The sequence below is a fragment of the Scomber japonicus genome, chromosome 1 (genome assembly GCF_027409825.1).
Source record: "Scomber japonicus isolate fScoJap1 chromosome 1, fScoJap1.pri, whole genome shotgun sequence".
NCBI lineage: Eukaryota > Metazoa > Chordata > Actinopteri > Scombriformes > Scombridae > Scomber > Scomber japonicus.
In genome coordinates, this window is record NC_070578.1 from 21029423 (window position 1) to 21054317 (window position 24895).

Below are 24895 nucleotides of genomic sequence, written 5' to 3' on the forward strand. Positions count from 1 at the left end.
TTTTAGTTTCATGTTATCTCAGCTGTGTTCAGGACAAGGATCAGGTTTCAATTCCAAGAGCCAAAAAGAAAAAAAAAAGGTTACTCCTCTTGTGACCCCAAATTTTGAGCGTAGAGATGGGAGTTAGCCACTGTGTGGCTCTGTGTCAAATCTAAACTGCATGTTGTGGCCCCCAGTTTTGTAGAATAGTATGCTAAAACAATTTATTTATTATTATTATTAGATGGTACCCACAGTTCGACTGACCCATGGAACTCGTCCAATGGGATCAGTCAGCCCGGCTACGGTGGAATGCTCGCAGGAACTTCATCTCACATGCCACAGTCAGGGAACTACAGCAGCCTGCACTCACACGACCGTTTGGTAAGGAGATCACCTGGTAACCCCCAAATAAAAATATCTGTTACTGACTGCATATCGCCATCAAGAGATCTAATGTGCTGCTCTGAACGCTCAGCATGCCAATTATTTTCCAGCCCAGCACTCCCTCCGCATAGCTCCTGCAGTTGGAGTGGGTGTGTGCGTTGTAAGTTGTTGTCTGGTTATTATCAGTGAAGACACTGCTGACCCTCTTTGTGTCTGTGTTTGATCTGTTCTCATCCGCCTGCCTGTTTCAGCTGGCTGGGCATCACACAGAGTCTGCAGATGCTGCCAGCCCATTCTTTATCTCTGTTCCTCCTCCCAGTAACTTTTGCTTTGTTACAGCCTGGGAGATGTCAAAAGGGGAATATAGACTTGAGCTCTTTTTGTGACCCAAAATACAACGTTTTTGTTTTTTATCTTCCAGAACTACCCCGCACACTCAGTCTCCCCGGACATCAATGCCAGTCTTCCTCCCATGTCCAGCTTCCATCGAAGCAACACCAGCACTTCACCATTCGTCACTGCGGCTCACACTCCGTCCGTCAACACAGCCGATGGGGTCATGGGTACGTTCTCATGTTAACAGTTCAGCTACCTGCTCAAACAGCTGATTCAATGCAATAATTGCTGAACATACATTCTGTAAAGGTAGTCAGGCAGCTGCTTTGTGTACCGTGACTCTCTCTACATTTGTCTGAGTTTGCAATTACAAAGCCTCCCTCTGTGTTTTCTTAGCCGCTGCAAATCGGGGGAACGCCACTGGAAGCTCACAGACTGGAGATGCACTAGGCAAGGCTTTAGCCTCGGTGAGTTATAACTCCAGATTTAACCAGGAGTTCAGTTCATCTCATCACGTTTCGTATTAAATTGAATCACAAAAGATTTGTGTAAGTGAGTGATCATGTCTATGATATAAATGTATTCACTATCAAATTGTTTTCTTGGTAGCATCAATACAGCTTAAGCATTTAATTTCAGTTAAACAGAAATCTTTCTCCTCAAGTCGAACTTGTGTGCATCTATACACTCAAATAATTTTAGATTTTTCCGCACATCAAAATCACATAATGGTCAGCTTCTGTCTCTAAAGAAGATGACCTCAGTAATCATGCAGGGAATTAAGTGCTATACTGAATGCTGATTAAAAAAGCCCAGAGGACATGTTTGTAGTTGTTTTTGGGCTTAAGCCTGGATAATTGTGGGCTTAAAGTAAGAGTATTCAAGAAAAGGGAATTGTACATAAAAATACTCTTAAAGCCAGTGGATTACACTGCACTTTGGAATACCAGCTTTGGATATCTGTGACATCTTGTTATGTGTCACACAAACTATTTGATTATTTGTAGATCACAGACATTTTTTTCTTGTAGTTTGACTGATCATCACTGACTAATAGATTGTGTGTTGTTTTTAGATTCAGTTTAGAGTCTGTGTAAAGATGACCTAGGTCTGTCATAGCATATTGTTGTGAGCAAAAAAATCTGCTGTTCAATGGCCAAATGGATTATTTTTCTAACATAGATACAAAAATCGTTTCCCTCATGAAAATGAGACAATATAATAAAGAATACTGGAATAAATACTGTTATAAAATTGTGATACACAGTAAAGAGACAGGAAGAGGGATTAAATGTTTGAATAAAACATAAGTGACAAAATATTTGAATTCTACACAACTGTGAAAAGTGCACTTATCTAAAAGTTAACGTAACGTAATCACAATTTTTATTATCTAGTAGTACCTAACAGTTCCCAGTACTGTCCAGCTGGAGTAACATCCATTCTTAGGGACAATGTCAGGCTCTCTCAGGGCCTCTGTCTTAAATACTGCTTGTGATTTTAGAAGTCTAAGCTGCACAATTTCACCAAAATCTATCTAAGTGCTGTTTAACATGTTGCATAGACATAATATGTGTATTAATATATTAGATATAGAAAAAGTTTAATTTCACATATCCTTGCAAAAGCTGTAATTTTTGGAGGGATTTTTCTCACTAGTGTGAATCCAAAAAATGAGAGTTTAGTGATGGTAATAACAAATTAAGTCCTTTATATTTGCAGACTCAATTCTATTAGCATGACAAAGCTGGAAAGAAATGGACACGGTTGGACGGGGTGGGGGTGGGTGGATGGAGTGGGAGAGGGGACAGGGGCACAGGGGAGTTTATAACTGCTGTGGCTCAACTCCACGGGCCGCCCCTTTGTAGAGCTTTTGTTCTCCACCCTTTTAAATTGGCCGTGCTTATTGGCCCCATGCCGCCTGCGGGAGCGTAACTGATGATAAGGCGGAGCTTCATTTATTCCAGTAAAATGAGCCATGTTTCACTTTGAATGCAGCGTTAGTAGTCAGTGAGTGAAAAGAATAGAAAGTCATATATTACTGGGTCAGAAGTCACGCTTATAAGCAGATTGCTTTTGAGAAACTAAGAAATGTTTGGAGATTTGTTTTGAGCCTTTATTGGTTTCTGACACAGTGATGACCACAGTATTAATCCTCCTTAGTTTTTGACTGAGAGTGAAAATGCTGAGCAGAGAAAAACACTGAGCTCTCGGAGTATAGAAAAGCATAAAGAGGCATTCCTCCTCCTACATACTCAGTGACACAAGTTGATTGAAAAACTAAAGCCCATAGATCAAGATTGAATAAGGAGATTATTAATCATGAGTGCATTCTATCATCCCCGTAGAAGTCAAAAGGTTTCCTGCAGGCTCAATTTGATCGTAACTTGGAAGAGAAATCTCTGTGGATATGCTGGTTTTTTTTTCCTCTGCTAATTAGTCAGGATCCACCCCTAATACCCTGAGTTCTCTGAGACGTGTTCCATTATGGCAAAATATCCTCTTATTAAAGGGGGGGAAAATCAGTGTAGTGGTTGTGCTTTAATCCATCATTTGTTTAAACAAATGAAATCCCTGTGGAAGTCCAGAAGACGCAATCTCCCCGTTCCTTTGGGATTGACATGTCATACTAAAACTCAGTGACCTCAGTGTAACCCTGCATGAAATGCACCTACGCAATGAACTTACTGCAAGTTGTCTTATATTGTAGCAATGAAATCAAACTTGGCAACATGCAAAGCACCATAGCATTTGTCATAAAGACATTTCTATACAAAGTTTAGGAACATGCACAAATGTAACAATATAAACAAATGTAACAGTTGAATAATACCAGAATTTGATGTATACACTGGACTCTGGCTGCATGCTGAAATGCAGCCCTTGAGATTTACTGTTGTTGGCTTAACAGTGTTTCCAGGTTGGGCGTCTGCTCTTCTTGAGACCACAGAGGAATAATAACTAGAGTGAATAACAAACTCTGCTCCTGTAAAAAACTGCACGTTTTTACAAGTTTCTGTTTCGATATGTGTCATTTTTATTTCAAAATGTGCACTAACTAGCCAACCAAATGCACACTGGGGAAACAGAAAACTCACTTTGTAGTCTTGTAATATTTTAATTGGAACTTGTACAACAAATACACTCTATTGTACGTCATCATCAGAGTGTGACCATAACTTATGCATGCTTATTAAATAATTAAAATGTGTTGATCCTGGTATGATCATTGTGATAACTTTGCTATTTAACACTACTTAAAGCATTAACAAAATCATTTGTTATATATTGGTGCAGTTCTATTTATTCTGAGATTTATATTCTGAATTGCATTTTGGTCTTTTTCTAGTCGGCCAAAGACCTGCCATACCAACAGAAGCACGTTTACCTGATCATTAACTCAATGTTAGTGCCATATACTGACAGACGAGTCATGCATCCAAAACTACAGTTAGTTGGAGAGTTATTGAGTTAATGCTTTTTTATTAAGAGAGAAATTTGTAGAATTTATACAAAATAATCCAGCCTGTCTTTAATCCCTGTACATCAGTATATTTAGACAAAGGAGATTAAAAATAGTAAAAACAGAGATATTATTTTCCATTGTAGCACTGATGTTTTGTATCACATGTACAATACTGTTGAGTTAAAATAAGTATTACATATAAAACAAGAAAATACAGCTCCTGTTTTTACAATTCAAGTGCCCTGATTCAGCAACATAAATAAAAATAATTCAAAGTGCAAGTCAGATACATTTGTCTGGTGGCGTTAATCTTCATTCACTTCTGGCTGACTTGCGTGAGTGGATATAGAGCGAGACATGAGCACAGGACATCAAAGTGAATATTGTTTATGGTTCATTTTGTTAAGGCCGTGCTCTGAGCACAGATGACTGTTAACGGCTCATATGTATGCACTGAGCATCTGAGCAGTAAAATACCCATAATTGATGATACAGTTTTTGCTTGAAGATGGCAGCAGCTGTAAAAAAAAAAAAGAAAAAAAAGAAGAGAAACGGCAACATGCGATATATATTTTATTTTGATTTAGGACTGCTGATGGTGCATTAATGGTTAATCTTTCTTTCCGTCTCTTCTTCTCCCACACTCCTTCATGCATCTATTGCTTCCTCTTTTCTCCCACAGATTTACTCGCCTGACCACACTAGCAGTAGTTTTCCATCCAACCCGTCAACACCTGTGGGTTCTCCTTCACCTCTGACTGCCACAGCAGGTGCTGCCTCAGCAGGTACTGTGGTGACTGCTGCCGGCACCCCGTCTGGAAGGCCAGGTAGAACACCAATTTTGGATTTTAATCTCATACTCACCTCATATGCACCTAAACCACACATTGATTGTAGAATAGAGCATGTGCTTCTCTAAAACTACTTTTTAAGGGCTTTTTTATGTGCCAGGAGCCACTGACAGACAGACATCAGATTGTATTAGAATTAGGCCTTGACCTAGAATATGCAAGCTAATTAGGAGGATTTTGTGAATGTGGCGTTAATTAATTCATTTACTTTTACTATGTGGTGCATTTGTTGGATTAATCAAAGTCTATAAGCAGAGTGAAGTGTAAAAAGTTTCCCTAAAACTTTAATTTAATACCTCTTTTAGCTTTAGAGTCACTCTAATCACTCGCTACTCATTCTCAGTGCCTCCATACTTTATCTGTGACAGGGCAGTTAATGCCATTTTTACATTAATCCACTCTAAAAGAAAGCTTAGTTTAGTCTGGGATAAGGCTGCATGGCCATGGAAACATTGTCATTTGTATTTCATTAAATGTATTTGTCAGGGAACATGTACAACAAACATTAATCTCAAGCAAAGAGAAGAGAGGCTCTGAACCAGATTAAGCTGCTGGCTGCTTTTTATCTGCAGTACCTGAACACACACAATGTGATGTGAGTTATACTACAAGCCTGAAATCAGTGTTACAAGTTTCTGCTGAGTCTGAAAACATACCTGCTCCTTAAAAAAAATCCTGAGTCCTCACCATGGGCTTTATTTTCATGGCTTCTTCAGATAGACTTCTGGTGATGTCATGTTTTGGGGGGGGGGGGGGGGTTGTTCATCTACATAAATCTCGATGTAGCTGACAAGTGCTGTTGGAATAACATTTAGAAATTGCTTATATTTTTTTGGAGTGATGGAAATTAAAATGACAAGCCCTGGACTAACAGTTAATGAAAAGACCTGAGGTTGTGGCCTTTGGGCTGCTTACGGATTTAAACATTTTGTTTGAGGGGGTTTTGAATTACACTGCAGAGAAGCTTTTCATATTTAGTTTTTTGCAGAACTGTTATTGAAGTTTTTTTTGGCTTATAATAGTGGATTATTGCACTTCATTTGTAACAAGACACAATTTTAGGCAGTGGATTTAATGTTACACAAGCGATTTGCAGTTTGTGTTTTTTTTTTAATCATAGCCTGACTTTGAGAATAGACTGACTGCACTCTGCATTTTATTTATATTGTGCAACAAGAAGAAAAAGAAAGCAGCCAAATAATTCTGCATTACCCAAAAAGAAATATACTAATATAATAATATGTAATATACTAATATCCTTTTTTTAAAATACTGTAAAAAGAGATATGTACAAGATGAATGTGGAGGTTGTCAAATGTGTTGACAGAAGTGAAGGAGTCATGAAAAACGAAAGAGGGGAGACAGTGAGGGATGGCCCAGTGTGTTGTTTTAGCGGGCAGTTGTGTCATGTGTGGTAATGGAGTGGCGACAGCTGTCCCTACGTATGCCCCCCCCCCCCATCCACTGCTGTTGACCTGCCCCATGGACAGCTGTTCCCCCCCAACACACACTCAAACACACATACACACACACACAGACACACACACACACACACACACACACACAGACACACACACAGACAGACCAGACTGCAAAAGGTCTCGTTTATATGCCAGTCGGTGAAGGAGGGCGGCTGTGACTCAGCTGATGACAGACTCGCATAGGGATCCCCCTTCTTCACCTATTTACAGTACACCATGCCAATCACATTAATGACTAATTATAATGTAATATGAACAGAAATTGGAAGTGGATGCTATTAAACTGTGACACCACTACAATACTGTAATAGTGTGATGTTTATCTTAGTTTTTATGATGATAAAAATTCATTTAAACAAGTTGGCACAAAAGTTGGCTTGCTGTTGATGATAAGTACGTCATGCATTCATCATAAGGATTACACTGATATGCAGCACATTACTCAAGACTGGTTTGTTCAATTAGCTCTCTCTGGTGCACGTAGGGACCAGCCAGGCCCCAGGCAAATTTTTCATAGCCTCCTGACAGTAGAGGTTTTGCGTGGAGTTACTGTCTCACTCACCTGGGAGAAGCTGAGGCAGAACAGAGGCTTTTTCATTTCCTCTCCCAAAGTCACTTTTAGTAGGTGCTTATTTAAAGTCTGCCTTTTGTGTAGAGATATAGACTACAGATGTGCACTGGATGAAATGATGGAAAACCATGTTTTAAACCATTTCCTGGGCTTACTGAAGATATAATTTATGTGCTTGTCAAAAATATGTGTTAGTTTTATGTGGTATGTTGTTGGTGTTACACTCAGTGGTTTAGTATGTGTTTGATGTGAACACATTGGCCTTGTTTGTGAAAACAAACATTTAGGACTCAAAATAATACATCAGTCTGTTCACAGATGGGTCTCTGAATGTCATTCTGCACTTTGTAGCTTTTAAATTGCTCTTTAATTTAAGAGTGAATAAAATTTGATCCCAGTCAGTATTCCCCAGGCCCCTCTATAAGTGATTCCCCACAGCCTGGTCTGTATTTTTCATTGCCTTGTTATTATGAGAAGTGGAAAACAGCAGCTAAATGAGTTTTTAGGATCACCCTAAATGATAAATAACCAAAACAAAGTATCCATCTGTAAGTTGGGCTACAGCAGACTCCATTTACTAGGCTGTAGGCTGACTTTGGCAGCTTTCCACCTTAATAGACACCAGAAGAGCACTGAGAGCCCTGAACTGGAAAGTCTTGCAGACACCCTATACTGTAAATAACCTGGAAAGAGTCATTATTGTCAAAGTCCATTAAGGTTATTTGATTGTATAATGCAGTGCCTCCTGTTTCACGTGGCAGGCAGGTTACTTGGATGATTGTGCTCCAGAAAGAAATGTGGGACTGGAACTGAAAATGTGATGAGCAGATGTGGATTCCTCTTCCTCTGCACTAATTTACACCAGATCAAATCAGCTTGATTTGCTTTCCTGTACTGGCTTGTAGATTAACTTTTTGGCTCAGGCAAAATGTACAAAATCCACTATGGACGATGTTTGCTTGCCAAAGGTAAATCATAATCTCTCCTGTTGAGTATTGTAAATTTCTCCATATTTAGATTACGTGATTGGAATGCAAGATTTTTCATTTTGAAGGAAAAAGTACTGTTGTAGGGGGTCAGGGTTAGGAATTATTATGATTAAATATTAAAATGAAATAATGGTACTCAGATTTAAGAGAGACTGCCACTACATCACCAGTCAAATAGGTGTTTGGATGACACACAACTAATGAGAAAGATAACAAGGGAACACAAGCTGGAAGAGTATGAAGTTGATTGAGCACACATGGTTGGCGAGTTGCCTGCATCAAAAGCCCTGATGAAGGCCATGAGCCGAACACTGTTCAACCGCGCTGCATTTTTAATCACTCAGATGTGTTTCTAGAGAATTAACGTTTCCAGGAAAAAGGAAGTGTGCAGGAAAATCTGTCGGTGCTCATATTTTTGTGAGGCCTGTCCTAACGCTGCTTATTAATGTGCAGTTTCAGTGTGCATCTCAGGGTGGAAGTGGGCGTTAAGCGAACTCTCTGCTGGCTCATATGTCAGGATGCAGTCCAGACATCAGGAAGTAATGCAGTTGAGCCCTGAACGATAAAAATATCTCATATAGATCAACAAGACACCAGAAAATCAGGATGTCAGTATATTATGACTGCATGTTACGGTGTGTGTCAGTTCACCATTGTATAGGTGTACACAGTGAAGCAGGATGCAGCTATCAGCCATGTTAATATTAGGATTGTTAACACTGACCTATACTACATCTCTTTCTCTTTCATCAGGTACCAACCAGTGGCCCCGCGCTAGTGGACAGGCCCCCTCCTCTCCGAATTACGAGAACTCCCTTCACTCCCTGGTAAGCTCCCTGCCCGCCTCCGTCCTTCATTGAGCACAGAATATGATGGATGCTCACTTTAGATGAGTTCTCCATGAAGCTCTGATCTAGCATTACAGGCAGATTCCTGTCTGACAAATGTTTTGCTGAAGAAGGCGGGGGTCGAGGGATAACCAAACTGAACAATACCTGTCCCTTGGGTCTTGCCATCTGTCCTCTACTCCGTGGGCCAAGACAGAGATGACAGTTGGGGGATGGGTTTAGTTAAGGGGTTTGGTGTGGGGGTGGCAGCTGTTTGCTGAGCCACTTCCCCTGGATTCCTTAGCTACCATACGACCAGAGTCACAGATCAACTTTCATCCAGCCTACTACCTGATGCACATGTCAGCCATTTACATTTTCTGTTGGATAAAAATATTAAATTACAGAATATAGAACTGAAATACAAACAGCTTGAAATACAGACAGATACTGTAATACATAACAGTATTTGCACAAAACCATTCAAAAAATCTTAGTGTTCAGTTTCACATTTTCCCACTGCCATTATTGTCAGTTATTAACCCACAGACATGTTTGCTACAGTCAAAAGCTACTTGTTGTCTGGTCTGGTCTGGTCTGGTCTGGTCTGATCTTGGAAGCCATACTTTAGGATTTGCGAGAGTCTTGGACTTCTGCCAGAAACAGTAGACATGTAGAGGGTAGTAGCTTTTGACTGACATTGAAATACACTGGTAAGTTTGGTCTTTTAAGTGGTGATAGGAAAGATGTAAAGGGCAGATAGATTTGTCTAGCCTGATGTCATCTGGCAGGCTGTTTGAGAACCTAATGGGTATGATGGAAAAACTAAGTAACTTGTTACAATTGGTTGTTATTTAAAATGTTTCTTCTTTCACTTTCTGTTACTTGAAGCATTTTGTATTCTGCCTTGTTAACTGTATCTTCTTGTTGCAAAAATGATAATGTTTGGATGCGAGGGACATAAAATCTGCATATTTTCAGTGAAAAACTGTAAAAATGGAAAACAGCGAGCCTTAAGGATGCTCTAATGTCAAGCCATTGATGCTCATCAGTGGTTAAAAATTACAGTTTTTCCATTACAGTTTTAATGAAGACATTATTCCACTGGGAGTCAGTGAAGGAAAACTCCAATAATGACATATTCTCAGGATTTTGCCAAGAAATAAAAACATTGATCACAATTCCCAAGTAACTGCGTCAGCAACTACTTGGGACATCAGAAAGCCCCATGACTCTTACAAGCACTGATGAATAACTGTTTAAACATGCTAGTACTGTTAATGGATTGGGACAGTGATAGTTGTGGGACCAATCATGCAGCATTGATACTTATCGGGATTCATTTCTGAAAAACAGCCAGCTTTGATAATCCACAAACCATTCCTTTAAATGGCTTCATGTTAGTCAGGTTTACTGAAGAGCACAGCTGGATATAGTAAATGAAACAATGCAAAATAATTATATGCATGATAGTTCTCTCACGCAATGGCAGTATTGCAGTTGAGAGGTACAAAACTGTAGTGAATGTAATACAGAGGATGTAAACTTTGTGTAACACCTCCTGTAGTAGTAGTAGTAGTAGTAGTAGTAGTAGTAGTAGTAGTAGTAGTAGTAGTAGTAGTAGTAGTAGTAGTAGTAGTAGTGGTGGTAGTAGTAAAGTAGAAGAAACAACCAATACTAGTAGGAGGTATTAAAATGTGCAAACAAAACATTTTCATCCTTACAAAGTGACTGGTCAGCAGCTGTGTGCTTCCTTCTAAATCCTGCACTTTGTATATGTGTGTGTGCGTGTGTGTGCGTGGGTGTGTGTGTGTGTGTGTGTGTGTGTGCGTGTGCGTGTGCGTGTGTCTTTTCTAAATCAATCTATTATTCACTGTATATTTCTGGTATTCACAGATACAGATACTGATCTTTTTTCATAATCCTGTCTTATTCTTATTTGACGTTGCCAGAAAAACAGAGTTCATCAGCAGTTACATGAGCATCTTCAGGATGCCATGTCTTTCTTAAAGGATGTCTGCGAGGTACTCCTGCCCTTCAGATAGAGCTTGTATCCATTCCATACATCTTCACAATTTTCTTTTCTCTCACAAAAGCTTGACTCCTCACAGTGAAATGCAGCTTCATTTTTATTGCCTTTGTTACCATAATGTCATATTATGTTGTCTTAGCCATTTCAGCTTGCAGTAATCATCTTGGGTGCAGATGTTAAAGTCTAAATTAATTGTTCAAGCACTCCAAGTGACTCTAGTGAATCTGCCTACTATTCAGTTTAACACAAACAAGGCTGATTGTTGACTTTTACTACTCAAGCTGAAATGGCTTGATTGATCTTGCATTTGAATTGCCTTTATCTTATGTTTCAGATGTTTTTTTCCCCTTTCTTTTCAAGTCCACACCATACAATCAGTGTTTTAAATTTTTGTCCTAATGTGCTTATACTAAGCTGCTCTCCCTTTCTTTTCTTCTCTTCTCCCACTCCATAACCCTTCACTCCACAATCCCTCTGGTGCTCCCAGTCTCGGATGGAGGATCGTCTGGACAGACTGGATGATGCAATCCTTGTTCTGAGGAACCATGCCGTGGGCTCCACTGCCAGTCTGCCCAGCGACATACACAGTCTGCTGGGACAGGCACAAAATGGGCCAATAGCAGCCATTGGAGCAAACTTCGCTGCCTCTGCATTGGTTCCAAGTCGGACAGCAGCGATGGTATGAGTACTTCACAGAAGTGTTTTCTATGTACTCAGGATTGCATGAAGTGTTTGGATTTGAGGAGGGAGGAAACATATTTATTTGGTGTATTCCTATAAGAAGTTTACAACACACAACGGCTCAACCACCTGTTCAAAGTGGATCCACTGCCATGTAAAAACTAGACATTTTCCTCACAGAACTGTTGAATTTACCCTGACATATTTTCCATAAGTGTAATGGCTGGCGTAAGACTCACCCTCCTCTAGAGAACAACTCTATACACAAGGGTGAAAGAGAAAAGAGAAAAACAGGCGTAATGGAAGTTGTGCCTCGGTGTAGGAAGTGTTTGTGTGTTGCACTCTTTTTAGAGTTAAAGTCTCAGCCTCTGGAGAAACAGGGGAATGCAGGTCTCAGTATAAATCATGATGTGTTCACCCATACTCCTTCCGACATATTCCATTTTCAAGAGCCAAGAGATTTGAACACATCTGCAGTGGAAATTAAAAAATTGGGCGACTTGTCCAACTGTAAGCCATAGGTGTTTGGAAATTATTTGGGTCACACCCAATAAAAAAAACCAACCAACAATGCTGAATCAGCTCTATTATTCCTCAGAGGACAGATCACTTGTTTTGGAAAGATACAGTAAGCCAATAATGGTAGGAAAAGTCAGACATTGACACATAGAGTCATTTAACAAATGTGTTATTGATTGATTTATTTAATGTCATGGTTCTGTGATGGAAATTATATTTGGCTGTAATTAACATGTAATTAGATATTAACTTTAGATCGAGGCCAGATATCTACCTGGTTTCCCAGAAGTAAAGCCATAAAGCCAGTAAATGCATCTTAACGTTTTTAAGAGATAAAGACACAAATGTAGCTTCAGTTGTTCATTCAAGACACAAAACAATTCCAATAAATATCCAATTTTTATTAAATATCCAGCACAATACAACATATAACAGCACAAATAAACATTTCCCTTTTTCTAAAAAGTATTTTTCCTCTGACATCCAGCTGACAAAAAACACAGACATGCAAGTAACTTGTACCCACATATGTAAACATGCATTAAATAAACATTTATTTCTGTCCAGTTGAAATGTAGTGCAACAGAAAGTGAGCATGTTTTGAAGGACTGATTTCCTTCATAAATTAGGTTTCTCTTTATTAGAGAAAATACTTTAGCATTATTTTGTATGTACCAGCTATCAGGAATTGTTACATCCCTCTTTTGATGTAAAATATTGTGTTTTCTGTCATATGGTAGTTTTATACTGGTGCTGTAGTTGTTGGGTTTGCAGAGTAGGTTTTTTGTCCCTAAACAAGAATCTTTTGTGGTTGTCAGAAGAGCTCAGTTTGATGTATTTGTTACAGAGAGCTGGGTTGTGGCAGTGATGTTGACCGACTGCGACTGTGAGATAGAACATACTGTGTCTGCACTAACACAGCACTTCCTGTGTGGGAAGAGACAGGGCTCACCAGCCTCGGCACGGCACAGCCACAGGCTTTTTACTCTGGCTGACACCCCACCCTCTACCCCCTTCCACCCCTTTTCATCACTTCTTTTTAACAACCCAGGAAATCTGAATAGTTGGAAACGTGTGTCTGAACCAGCGGCCTCCACCCAAATAGAGGTCCTCAGCTGTATGGTAATCAGGCCCAGCCATGAAAATGGCAGCGTTCTTTTCTCGCCAGAGCCCCAGCTTCCCTCCTCCTCCTCCGGACAAAGACTTGTTTGGACACCTGTTGAGAGCACAGCAAAGATTAGCGTAGCGCTGAGGAAGGGGAGGGTCCCGGGGTAGCAGGGTTAACAGAGGCCAACAGTGACTGAGGATCACATTCCATAAGAAAAGGGGTACATACCCTCCACCCTCAGTGACGCTTTCCCTGCCCTTCCCTGCTTCTCAGAAGGGAAATCAAATAGCTCAAGAACATGTGGTAAACCTCAGGAAGGAGGGACTTTGTGGTACAACATGGTGGGAGTTTTCGGTTATGAATGTGGACATAAAAACAAGGAAATGTCCAAATGTGGAGAGGGTTCAGTTTGACATCTTTTGAAACTGAACATGGTCTCATTTTAGTCATGACAAAAAGTTGTGTTCTTAGTTGTGGTAAAAGATATCTTAGCTGGAGAATGTCACAACAGAGAGTAGAGAGCGTATTGTTACATAAACAGGGACAAATAAAGATGTTTTCATGATGTGCCTTTTTTGAAAACAGGTGTCTCTTATTTCCTACTCTTGGTTGTACACTACTGTGACACATATAACCAAAGCACCACCCAGTGTTTGGAGGGACAGACGTGAATGACTCATTAGACCTTGAACTTGTCCTGCGCCCTGTTTACAAGAAATAGCTTTTAATGTGAATAGATAAATCTCTAAATGTACATGCTGTCAGAAAGTATGCAATCTGAATTTCATCTATCTAAATCTCTTAGTTTGTTTTCACAGTTTCACAATTTTCACAAACAATTTTTAAAAACATTTGATCTCTGGATCGACAGTTCTCTCTGAAAATTTCTCGTCATGGACTATGAAGGTTACTCTTTCTGTTTAGAAAGACTAATTTGTTTCGTTTTAGGCTCTGAACATGTCTCGCTCTAAAGTATTGTTTTATGTACCATCTCAAGAGAATGTCTGCTTCCTTTCCTGACAATGTCCTTCCTGTCTGTGTTGCAGCAGGGTGGTGCCCACGCTGATGATGCTGCCAGTCTGAACAGCAGCCATGGAGGCCTGCAGAGTGCTGGCTCTACATCCAGCGCAGAACTGAACCACCAAGTGGAAGCATTCAGAGGTGTGATGCTCCCCACAGTTGTATGAACTCTATTATACATTTATCATGGCGTGATATGGCCATGTATCTGTTTATGTGTGGTATCTGACCTCTGTGTTTACGTTTTGTACAACAGGTCTTGCTTCAGGCCTAGTTGGGCAGGTGGCTGCTGCACTGGAGCTGAAGATGGAGAAACATGACAAGGATGACATGAATGATAACCTCTCCATTGATGGCAAGTCAGATGATGAAAGTGACAAAAGAGACATGAAGACACCTCGGACCGGCACACGCACAAGGTAAAGAACATGTTGATACAGGTTTAGAATAATATTTCCTTCAATTGATGTTTTGGTTCAGTACAATAATTATTTGAAAGTTCTCTGAACCTAAATCTTGAGTATGTAGGTTAAACTTTTAGAAATGAGCTTTGATGTTCTAAAGACTTACCATCATTAGAGATGACTTATCAGTGGTATACATTTGTGCAGATTGCACAAAATTATGTTACAGTTTCAAATTATAGAGTGGTTATATGTTGATTTTTATGCAACTTTAACTACCATTACATGATTAACATTAATTAACATTAACGTGATATTACCATGAAACACGACTCAAAAGTTTTACACCATGATGGATTTTCATCAGTGACAGATCTGACAAATAAAAAAGAAAATGACAGTGAGAAAAATTAATAAAGAAAATAACTCACAGTTAACAATTATAATTTTTAATTGGAGAAGGTACATGAAGGATGGTTACCGTTTCTTTGTGCTTGTATATCTTAATAAACTGACTTTATTGATTAATGCATTTAATTCATTTTGGTTCATTCGATTGACACAATTAACATTTTTACAAAGTGAAGCTGTTGTTTATACCATACTTTGCCACCTACAGTAATGAGTTCACATAATTACATATCAGTTGTTAATTGTGAGCTGAGAACCATGACATTGTTTCAGAGAACAATAAGAAATTAAAAGAATAATTTTATGTAGGTAGTGGGTTCATAACGAGCGAGGGTATGATATCATACAGTATAATTGTGATTGTGATTTTACTTTCTATTTTAATTGTGAGTCAGAATGACAGTAACAAGTGTTTTTCTTCTACTGCTGCGAAAACAGTTCTATCTCTCACAGTATCACCGAAGACGAAGACCTGAACCCAGAGCAGAAGGCCGAGCGTGAGCGTGAGAGGAGGATGGCCAACAATGCTCGTGAACGCCTGAGGGTGCGAGACATCAACGAGGCCTTCAAAGAGCTGGGTCGCATGTGCCAGCTGCACCTGAAGAGCGAGAAGCCACAGACTAAACTGCTCATCCTCCATCAGGCCGTGGCCGTCATACTCAGCTTGGAACAGCAAGTTAGAGGTCAGACAACGTTGTTGTAAACAACAATGTTTAATATTGGTCATAATATATATAGGCTTGTTTGTGTGTGTGTGTGTGTGTGTGTGAGAAAAAGTGCTGTAGAGAAGCTGCTTGGATGCTGTCCATGTATATTGTTTTAATACACTGGCTCATGATATTGTCATTTACTATCATTTTAATCTTTGCCTCATGATGTTGTTTGATAAAATGGAAATGAACAGATCTAAGCTGTCATTGGTTTTGTTCAAAGAAATGAGAGAAATCTGTCTGAACCCACAGAGCGGAATCTGAACCCCAAAGCAGCCTGCCTTAAGAGAAGGGAGGAGGAAAAGGTGTCCGGGGGCTCCGATGAAGCCCAACAAGGCCACACAGGGGTCCATCCAGGCCTGACTGACACATCCAACCCCATGGGCCACCTCTGAGTGGACAACAGGTACACTCATCTCCAGTGATACTGACCATTATTGTATTTATCAAGTTAAATGTTAAAAGGATTATTTACTCAACTGTTCATTGTTTGGTCATTAAAATACAGGACAAAACCCAAATATATAATAAATAAAATGACAATAAATAGCAGCAAATCTTCACATTGGAGAAGTCAGAATAGAACCAGGCAATGTTTGGGATTTTTTATCATTGAATGACTTCATTAATTAAATCGGATTAGGGTTATCAAAATAGTTGCTGATTATTTTTCTATTGATAGAAAAATAACCTCTATTGACCATTGGATTAATCAATTAATTGTTTGAGCCTCGCCCACCTTCATGGAATGAGGAGAATTTTCCTTAAAGATGTAAATAAATGAAAACAATGCTTTAAAATGAATCTTTTGTTATTATCTTGAGCTGAAAATATAGATTTTATATGGAAATTAATCTCAGATTCATTTTATATCTTGTGTGATTATTAATCTCCACCTCTGATGTATCTCTCTTCTTCTCTCCAGATCAAAGTGATCCCAGATCATATCTGTCCCGTTTGAGTCGGTGACCTTGCTTCCCAGTGACAGACAGGACTCACAGTTTGTGTCACCAATTGGAGGAGACAGACCACTTGAAGCGAAAACCACAAGACTAACACAATCCAATCCTAAGATTGAAGAGGAGCCCAACGTCCAGCTCTCTGTGTCCAGTTACCATCTGCAAATTTCTCCCACACAAAGAAAAAAAACCTTCAGCACATATCACTGTCTGCAAGAAGTGTGTTGCTTCTGAACAATCAGAGACTTCGCAATCTCCTCCAATTGTATGAGGAAATTGCCTCGTGCCTAAACTGAATTGACGAATGCATTGTAACAGCGATTGTTTTTGTTTGTCTGTTTCTTTTTTTTTCTATTTATTATGTTAATGAGCTATAAAGTGTATGTCTAAAGGGAAAGTTAAGCAATTTTCAAAGAGAAGTATGCAGCTTTTCAGTCAATCTATAGTTTGCCAGTGTCACCATTAAAACTAAGCACTTCACCCTGGTAAATCTATGGCGAGTCCAAGATTAGGGGAAAAACATTTTGGCACTGAGAGGGATTGAGAAGATTGAGATTCATTTATTGGCCAGTTTAGAAAGATATTTATACCCAACTGAAATTAGCATGAGCTGTTGGAACTGAAGACTAAAGTACCCCATTTAAAAAAAGAGGATATATTATTTATATTTATATTTTATTAATTCTGCCACTGGCCACATCTGTAACCAAAACTACCTATGCTTTGTTTTATGTGTAATTTAGATTTGTTTCTGTGCTACTGACCAGCAGAATAATAGGCCCGACTGTATTAGCCTCAACATTAATGTCTACGAAGGTGACAGATGAATGGCAAACTCTAGTTTTACTGAAAGCTCCAATTCAGTTGTGTTTTTTTCCACGGTAGTGAGCAGTGAAAATACAGAGAGCAAACTATTTGCAAACCTTAGCATTCCCTGCATATTTTTAGTGTCTTAACTAAAGGAAAAGGGGACGTCATTGCCCTGCGGCTCCTTTGCCATATAGTGTTAAATGTAAGCAGTGACATATTTTTGCAGATTCTTGTCTTTGTTTAGCCTGATAGTTACACGCTCCTGACATCAGCACAGAAGTGACTTGTTTTTTGTCCCCCCCCCCCCCCCCCCCCCCGCGCCATCAGCTAATCTGAAATTGCTTCATGAAATAGTTTTAAAAAATAGAAAGAAAAAAAAGAAAAAACGACGACCACACTTTCTCCTGGCCTGATGAACATATCACTTCATTTTCTTTATGTTAATATCTCAAGACATCAAATTTCAAAAAGCAGTTATTATTCTGAGTAATGTTTTGTTATGCTTATTTGTGTTGTAACAAGTCATTTCTTTTAGGCTTCCGGCATTATCATGTCCAGTTTCAAATAGCAGCGAGGTCTTCTAAGTTATTATCAATCATGTTTTGATATACTCCATACAATAAGCCAGACTAGATTTTTCATGGATTTAGCTGAATATCAAAATATAGTCAGTTTCATAGAACTGTAGTACAAATATGAACAAAAGCAGTTTACAGGATTTCCTTTTATGTTTCAAGACATTGGTCATGGCTTTATTTTATTTTATTTTTTGTTTGTTTTCCCTATCAGTGTGCATGCTTTACATTTCTCCTTTATGAAGTCTTTGGTCTTTTGGCTTTATATTCCATTTATTTCTTTGTATATTGTCTTCTATCATTATCTACACCTTAAACAAGGCTGCCACATTCAGAATGAGTATTCTGTGCAAAAAAGGGACTTAAATTACAATAAAGGATGCCACACCAATAAAAAAAAAAGTTTACAATAAGAATTTAACAACTTTTTATTAGTTTTTAAAAGACTTATTTTTTGTGTATTCTCTGTCTGAATGTGGCCTTGTTCTTCATTTCAGTATTCATGTTGGCAGACTTTGATTGAGGGTATAATGTTTGTCATTTCCTGCTCTCTTTCCTTCATTTTTAAAAAAATGTTCCTGTTCTTCCTATATTTCTTTGCTCTTCTGTTTGCCAAGTTAGACTTTGCTGTATTCCGAGATGCTCTCCCTTGTATAATATATGAAAAAAAGAAAATCAAAAGGAAAAAAAAAAACATTTGGCTTATTTTTCACTGTAGTTAGTCTTTTATACAATAATACTGTAAGAATATTTCTTGAATTCTAAATATTACTCTTTCTAGATTTTTGAAAGCAAAAGTTTTGAGTAAAAAGTTTCTTACTTTATTTTACTATATTAGATAGTAAAATGTACGGTTATTTACCATAGCCTGTCCATTATTACCAGAAATTTCAAAAAGGCATCTGATGAACATACAGTAGCTGAATTGTGGCTCATACTGTAGTCTAGTACTTCAAAAAGGCTTTGTACAAGCTCCAGATTCCTAAAAGTGCGACCTCCATTTTATTCTCCATTGTTGATTGATAAAAGATTTGTGTCAAATGAAAAGGTATTGTCGATGCACATCAACGCAACAAAAAAGAAAAGAAATGCGGCAATGAGAATTTGAATTTTCTGTCTTTTTTCAACAGAAAAACACAATGTATATAACATTTATGTTGCAATAAATGTGCCATCTTTTTTTAAACTCAATTGTATGTGCATTTATTTCTCTCACAGAGCAAACACATCTGTTTATGTTTCTGTTTCTTCTCCATGTTTACATTTTCTCCTCCATGCAGTTTTGTTTTATAAAAAGGTGCAGGGAAGGTCAAGTGGGATAAACTCAGAAACACAAGGGTTAATTCTCCTTTTTTCCTGTCTTTTTTTGTTTGTTTAGTCAGCTCTACAGTGGATTTAGGCCAGATGAGTGTTTTATAGTATGTAACTCATTTTGAAAATAATACCAGTGGACCATTGTAGTCTGTATGAAAAGTACTATGAATATATGTTTCTATTTTTAATAAAGTGTGATAGCAGCGTACTGTACATATGCTGTGGTCCTACTTCTTTTTGACAGATTTTACATAAAAGAAAAAGAGATAGACAGGTTCTCTATGAAACTATTCCAGGAAAAAGGGAATGCATGAATGTAGAAAATATATTAATGTAATGTGATTTCATAAATTCACTAAATATTTTCTTTTCCTGGGGGTATAATTTGATTCTGTTGTTCTTGATTGGCATGCATCATGTAAACAAATAAAGTAAATCAATAAAATGGGTGAACTGAGAAAAGGTAGCAGGAATGAAATTGTGAAAGTAAACACAACACAAACAGTGTTTTCTATTAAATGTTTGTGGTGGAGGCGGCTGTCTGTCAACTGCAGAACTACTCAGTCTGCTACTTGTGCTGTGACTGAATCTTAAAAGCATTGTGAAAATACTGCTCTAGACCTGAAAGACTGCTGCACCGTAAATCTCAGAACCAGCACATCTGCCTTGAATTATCCCTGTACAGATGAGAGCACTCATCACATCCTGAGAGGTCTGATCCCACTTGAGCTTTCTGACAGAGGTGACACTCTGAGGAAAACTGCTGATGGCTGCTTGGTCTGTGGTGAGCTCGGTGATGCAGCGTAAATCATGACTGTGACATTTCAATATTTTCTTGCAGGGAATAAGTGAACATGTGATGGTGGGTGTTCATGTTTTCTGTAGGAGTATGGGACCACCATGTCTGAAAGATGACTTCCTTTCATGGCTGCTGGGCCAGCCAACAGAAAGTTCTTGGCTCACATCCTTGAAGCCCGACCAAAGAGCCTGCTGCTCCTCCGGCTCTGAACACTCGGATCATCCGCCTCTCTGCTCAGACTTAATGTCGTACGACACACTGTTTTTTCTTCTTTCCCCTCTGCTGTTTCAGTTTCTAACTTCAGATATTCAAGAATCAATACTTAACTGCCATTTCAGTATGCTGTAGTAAATGGTAAATGGATGTACTGTACCCCTTTCTAGTCTTTACGACCTCTTGAAGCACTTTACATTACAACTCATTCACCCATTAATACACTGATAGTAGGGGCTACCATGCAGGGTGCCAACCTGCTCATCAGGGGGAATTTAGCCATTCATTCTCATTCATACACCGTTGGCACAGCAACAGGAGCAATTTGGGGTTAAGTGTCTTGCCCACATCGACATGTGGACTGGAGGAGCCTGGAATCGAACCGCCAATCATCCAATTGGTGGATGACCACTCTACCTCCTGAGCCACAGCCACCCCTGCAGTAAAGAGGTATTTGCTTTGGTGACATACAAGAACTATACTGAGATCTAAAATCATAAAATGACGACAGTTGACAATGAAAGAATAAATAACTAAACAGTAGTTCCCATGAGGATGCCATCAGCACCACAAACCATCTATGACATATACCACTGAATACATATCAGTACAGTGTCTAATGGACTGGAGACAGCAGCATGTTTTAGGATGTAAAACAGTTTTTGTTAGCTCTGACACTTTTCAGGCTTATAAGAAAAGAGAGGAAGTTAAAGAGTGAGGTGAGAGGAGTCTTGATGTGTTCCTTTATTCGGTGTGGTGTGTGTACATATATACAATACAGTATATGGTGTAAATATTAGTATGGCCTATGATGTTAAATTGCACAAAGGTTTCCTGTCCTGAGCTAAGGTGTAGTTATTGTGGAGGTGAAGAGGCGCCCCATACTAGCATATCATAAAATTGCATCATATCATCATCATCCTGTGATATGGAAGCATTTGTCTAATTTCAGTCTTTCTGAGCTTTTTTCAGTGGTGTTGTAGTGATGAGCTCTCATTTTATAGAAGAGAAGTTACATCCAAGAAACTGTAGCTCCACACCTGCTGTATATCCTGACCTGAAGCCATCTCATCAGACCTTCTCATGCAAATTAACAGAATGGGAAATATGTCATTTGTTCACCACATTATCTTCAGTGGTGGCTTTTTTCTGTCAAATTGATTGAGAGCCAATTCAGTACACAGATAAATGTTTCTGTGCGTCTCCTGTCAGAAATCACAACAGTGTAAAACACAAAATAAAATAAGCTACATACATGTGATGCTGTCACGTCTCTGCTACATGTCAGTGCAGTTGAGTTGCCTCTGGAGAGCCTGCAGTCATTCTTATAATCAGGATAAGACTGAGCTGCGCACCGGGCATGCCCAGAGGACCCAGCTGTGGCACCTCAGCGGAGAACAGAGCTTCCATTGTGTGCTGCTGTAACCCAACACAGTGACACAGAGCTCAGATTAATGGCTGTGGTGCAGCGCAGCCTTTCTGTGGACACAAATATAAACAGTGGGACACTCCACACACACAGGAGCAGCCCGGCCTCCTGTTTAATGAAGTTTATGATGCAGTGGAGATGTTTATAAAAAGAACTTTGAACTTGTGATTTCTTGGAGAAACATTGTGTTATATGATTTTATTTCTGTCATTGTATACATGAAGTCTGAGCCTGAGATTATGAAATAAGTGAAACTGTAAAACTTTGACTAAATAAAACTTTCTAAAATTTAGATTTAAATCTGGAAGTATCTGAATTGTTTTATAGTAGGGAGTTCAGTCTTATAGCCTTGCTTGTGCTCAATAATATCTTAGTTGAATACATAACTGTCATTATCAATGACACAATTGTTTATATTTCCAAGTTACATAACTTTGCATTTATTGCGTATCCCAAAATGTTTTTAATTTTAACATGCACATTTTCCCAAAATGACTACAATTTGTGACATTATCAAAAACACCAGTGTGATTTCCTTCTGTACATCCGCCGACAGCACTGTTGTGATACCGTTTGTTTATTCTCTTTTAAATTTTAATGAGGTAGCAGGTTAGATTTTTCCATCCAAATTCCCCCATATTCTTGACTGTTTAGCAGTATGTTGTGTTTTGCACATGCTGACCCATTCTTCTGTTGTGATTTTGTCTCTGCGAGGTGTTTCTAAAATATTGTCCACCTTATATTTATATATTATGATCATTATTTATTATTATATCAAACTTTATTTATTCAGTAACTCTCATTGAGATCAAGAATTTTGTTACATACACAGGATCACAATGAGATGGTCCATTAACGTCACAAAAACATTCATCAGACACACTCAGAAACACTCCTTAAAACAAACATTATTAAAAATATCAGCTAGTAAAAAAGGTCTCTCTAACTTTAAGCTGTATTGAGGAGCAAAAATATGAGAAACAAACAAACTTATAATATTATGTAATTTAATACAACTCCACAAAGTACAAGCAAGACATTTATCATATCAACAGCTCTTTCATCGCTTTTTACAAACACTGGTGAACTGCATTATACTGCACAGGTTCCTTACACTCACATTTAATGAGAAGGTTTAGTGTCAAAAGCATTTATCATTTATCATTTATCTATTTTGTAATAAAGTTTCTGTAATATACAGCGAAGTGTTAAACTTTATCATGTGTGCATGATCTTATTAGAACTGAAAATTAATAAATATTTGTACCATTAAATGTTTATGTGTGTATATAGACAGTGCTGTAGGTCTAACACTGCTACTGTCCTAGATATTATTAATCAGTGCTGTTTGCTCAGTCCTGCACCTACAATTCCATCACACACATTTCACAAAAATATCTTTCCAGAAAACCCACAATATTGTTTCATCCCACTCAGCATTATAACTACCTCATGCTATGTTAAATGTAGTAATAGACACTCCATCCCTGTGCACCATACAACATTGCTGCAGATTATTCTTGTACAGTGATGCGTTCACTGACCTGTCTGTGTGAGTTAAACGCCTGCACAGGGTCTCATTAACTAACTGCATTCAGGTCAGCTCACGATCCACTAGATGACGCTCTCGGTTTTTAAAGACATGCAGCCGCAAATTGCATGTATGGAAAGAGAGCAAATCATTCCAACAAAGTTATATTCTAGGAACATTTAAATCATTAGTTTGTTTATTCCTTTTAGGGATAACAGTGACTAACTTATTTTATCACCTGATATTCCTGACATATTCAATCAGGATGTTTTTAAGGGATCTATTATATTTCATCACAGGATAATTACTATTTACCCATGTAGTTTTTCTCAAAGCATTTTAGTGAGTCATAACTAAACTTGTGTTTGAGAAGGAGATTATTATATATTATATAAGATTTTTCTATTTGTTGTTTTGGTTTATAATCAAAAAAAAGTGTGAAGTGCAGCTCATATTTGAGTTTTACAATGAGGTAACATGACGATGAATGAACACAGTTAATTGTCAGACTGCACTTCTAACTCACTATGTGTCCCACTAGTTCTGTACCCTCTCACAGCCTATGGATTGATCCAGCTGGACTGAGCTGACCCGGGGTCAGTGTAGCAGAGGTTCCAGCACCGCTGCAGGGAGCGTTTGGTCTGTGAAATCTGTCCCGGGGTCAGCCGCCTGCTTTTTTGGGTGGGTGGGCGGGTTTGTGCGCTTGTTTGAGGAGGCGGAGCGGCCCGGAGGGTCGGGCGTCCTTCTGATACTCTCGCTCTTAGAAAACAGCACAGGACTAAATAAGTTAGAAAAGTGTCGCTTGGGCGCTTTGCTCAACTGCAAATCTTTTTAAAAAACTGCGTAAATAACCTGCGATAAGTGACCGAGAGACAGAGAAACGACGCACGGTGAGTAGCAAGCTATCAGTTTTTCATTGTAGCTGTGTAGTGTTGTGAGAGCGTTAACGGGGGGTGGGGGGTATTTAACAACCAAAATGACAATTAAACTTGCTGTTAGCTCGATATAAGTCAAGTCACTTAATGACGTGAGAAAGATATGAGGGAAATGTCACTTTTTAAAGCAGCTAAATCTGAGGCTGGTGGTGTGTTTGATGCCACCTGTTGCTCTGAGCTGCGATGAGAAATGTCCACAAACTGCTGCTGCTGTTTAATTCACTTTAGCTACTTTCATGTTACTACAGTGCTCTGTCTGTCCTTTTTAACCAGCACGTCTGAGGTAGGATTTAATTTGTGTTTACAGTTTATTTATTTTAATGTAGGCTACGCTCTACAATAGTGAACGTCCATTACTTTATTTCCCAGTGTAAATCTCCACTGGCCTCACTTCACTTCTCCACTTCTCCTTTTACATTCATTCTCTCAAGGTGCTCTTCACTGATTTGTTTTCTTTGTGTGGTCATGTGAGTCACTGCGGCTCAGTCAGTGTCAGGACCTCTCTTTGACTCAGGAAACTAACCAGTTCACATGAGGAGATAAAAATCTGCCTCGTTA

General features: G+C 38.8%; 2 protein-coding genes across 4 annotated transcripts in view; both read left to right on the top strand.

Moving 5' to 3' along the window:
- The window catches only part of tcf12 (transcription factor 12), a 78681-nt gene extending 61782 nt beyond the window's left edge, over nt 1–16899 (top strand). Inside the window, exons 10-21 of the mRNA XM_053336414.1 lie at nt 224–363; nt 788–941; nt 1099–1169; nt 4851–4938; nt 8814–8887; nt 10840–10911; nt 11407–11598; nt 14277–14388; nt 14504–14666; nt 15501–15745; nt 16025–16178; nt 16698–16899. Coding sequence (XP_053192389.1) covers nt 224–363; nt 788–941; nt 1099–1169; nt 4851–4938; nt 8814–8887; nt 10840–10911; nt 11407–11598; nt 14277–14388; nt 14504–14666; nt 15501–15745; nt 16025–16167 — 1454 coding nt within the window. The 3' untranslated portion in view covers nt 16168–16178; nt 16698–16899. The remainder of the gene's footprint in view (nt 1–223; nt 364–787; nt 942–1098; nt 1170–4850; nt 4939–8813; nt 8888–10839; nt 10912–11406; nt 11599–14276; nt 14389–14503; nt 14667–15500; nt 15746–16024; nt 16179–16697) is intronic.
- A 7246-nt stretch (nt 16900–24145) lies between these two features.
- cgnl1 (cingulin-like 1) overlaps nt 24146–24895 on the top strand; it is a 30465-nt gene continuing 29715 nt past the window's right edge. For all 3 annotated transcript variants that reach the window (XM_053318133.1, XM_053318141.1, XM_053318149.1), the window contains exon 1: nt 24146–24292. The gene's annotated coding sequence lies outside the window, so the exon portion shown is untranslated. The remainder of the gene's footprint in view (nt 24293–24895) is intronic.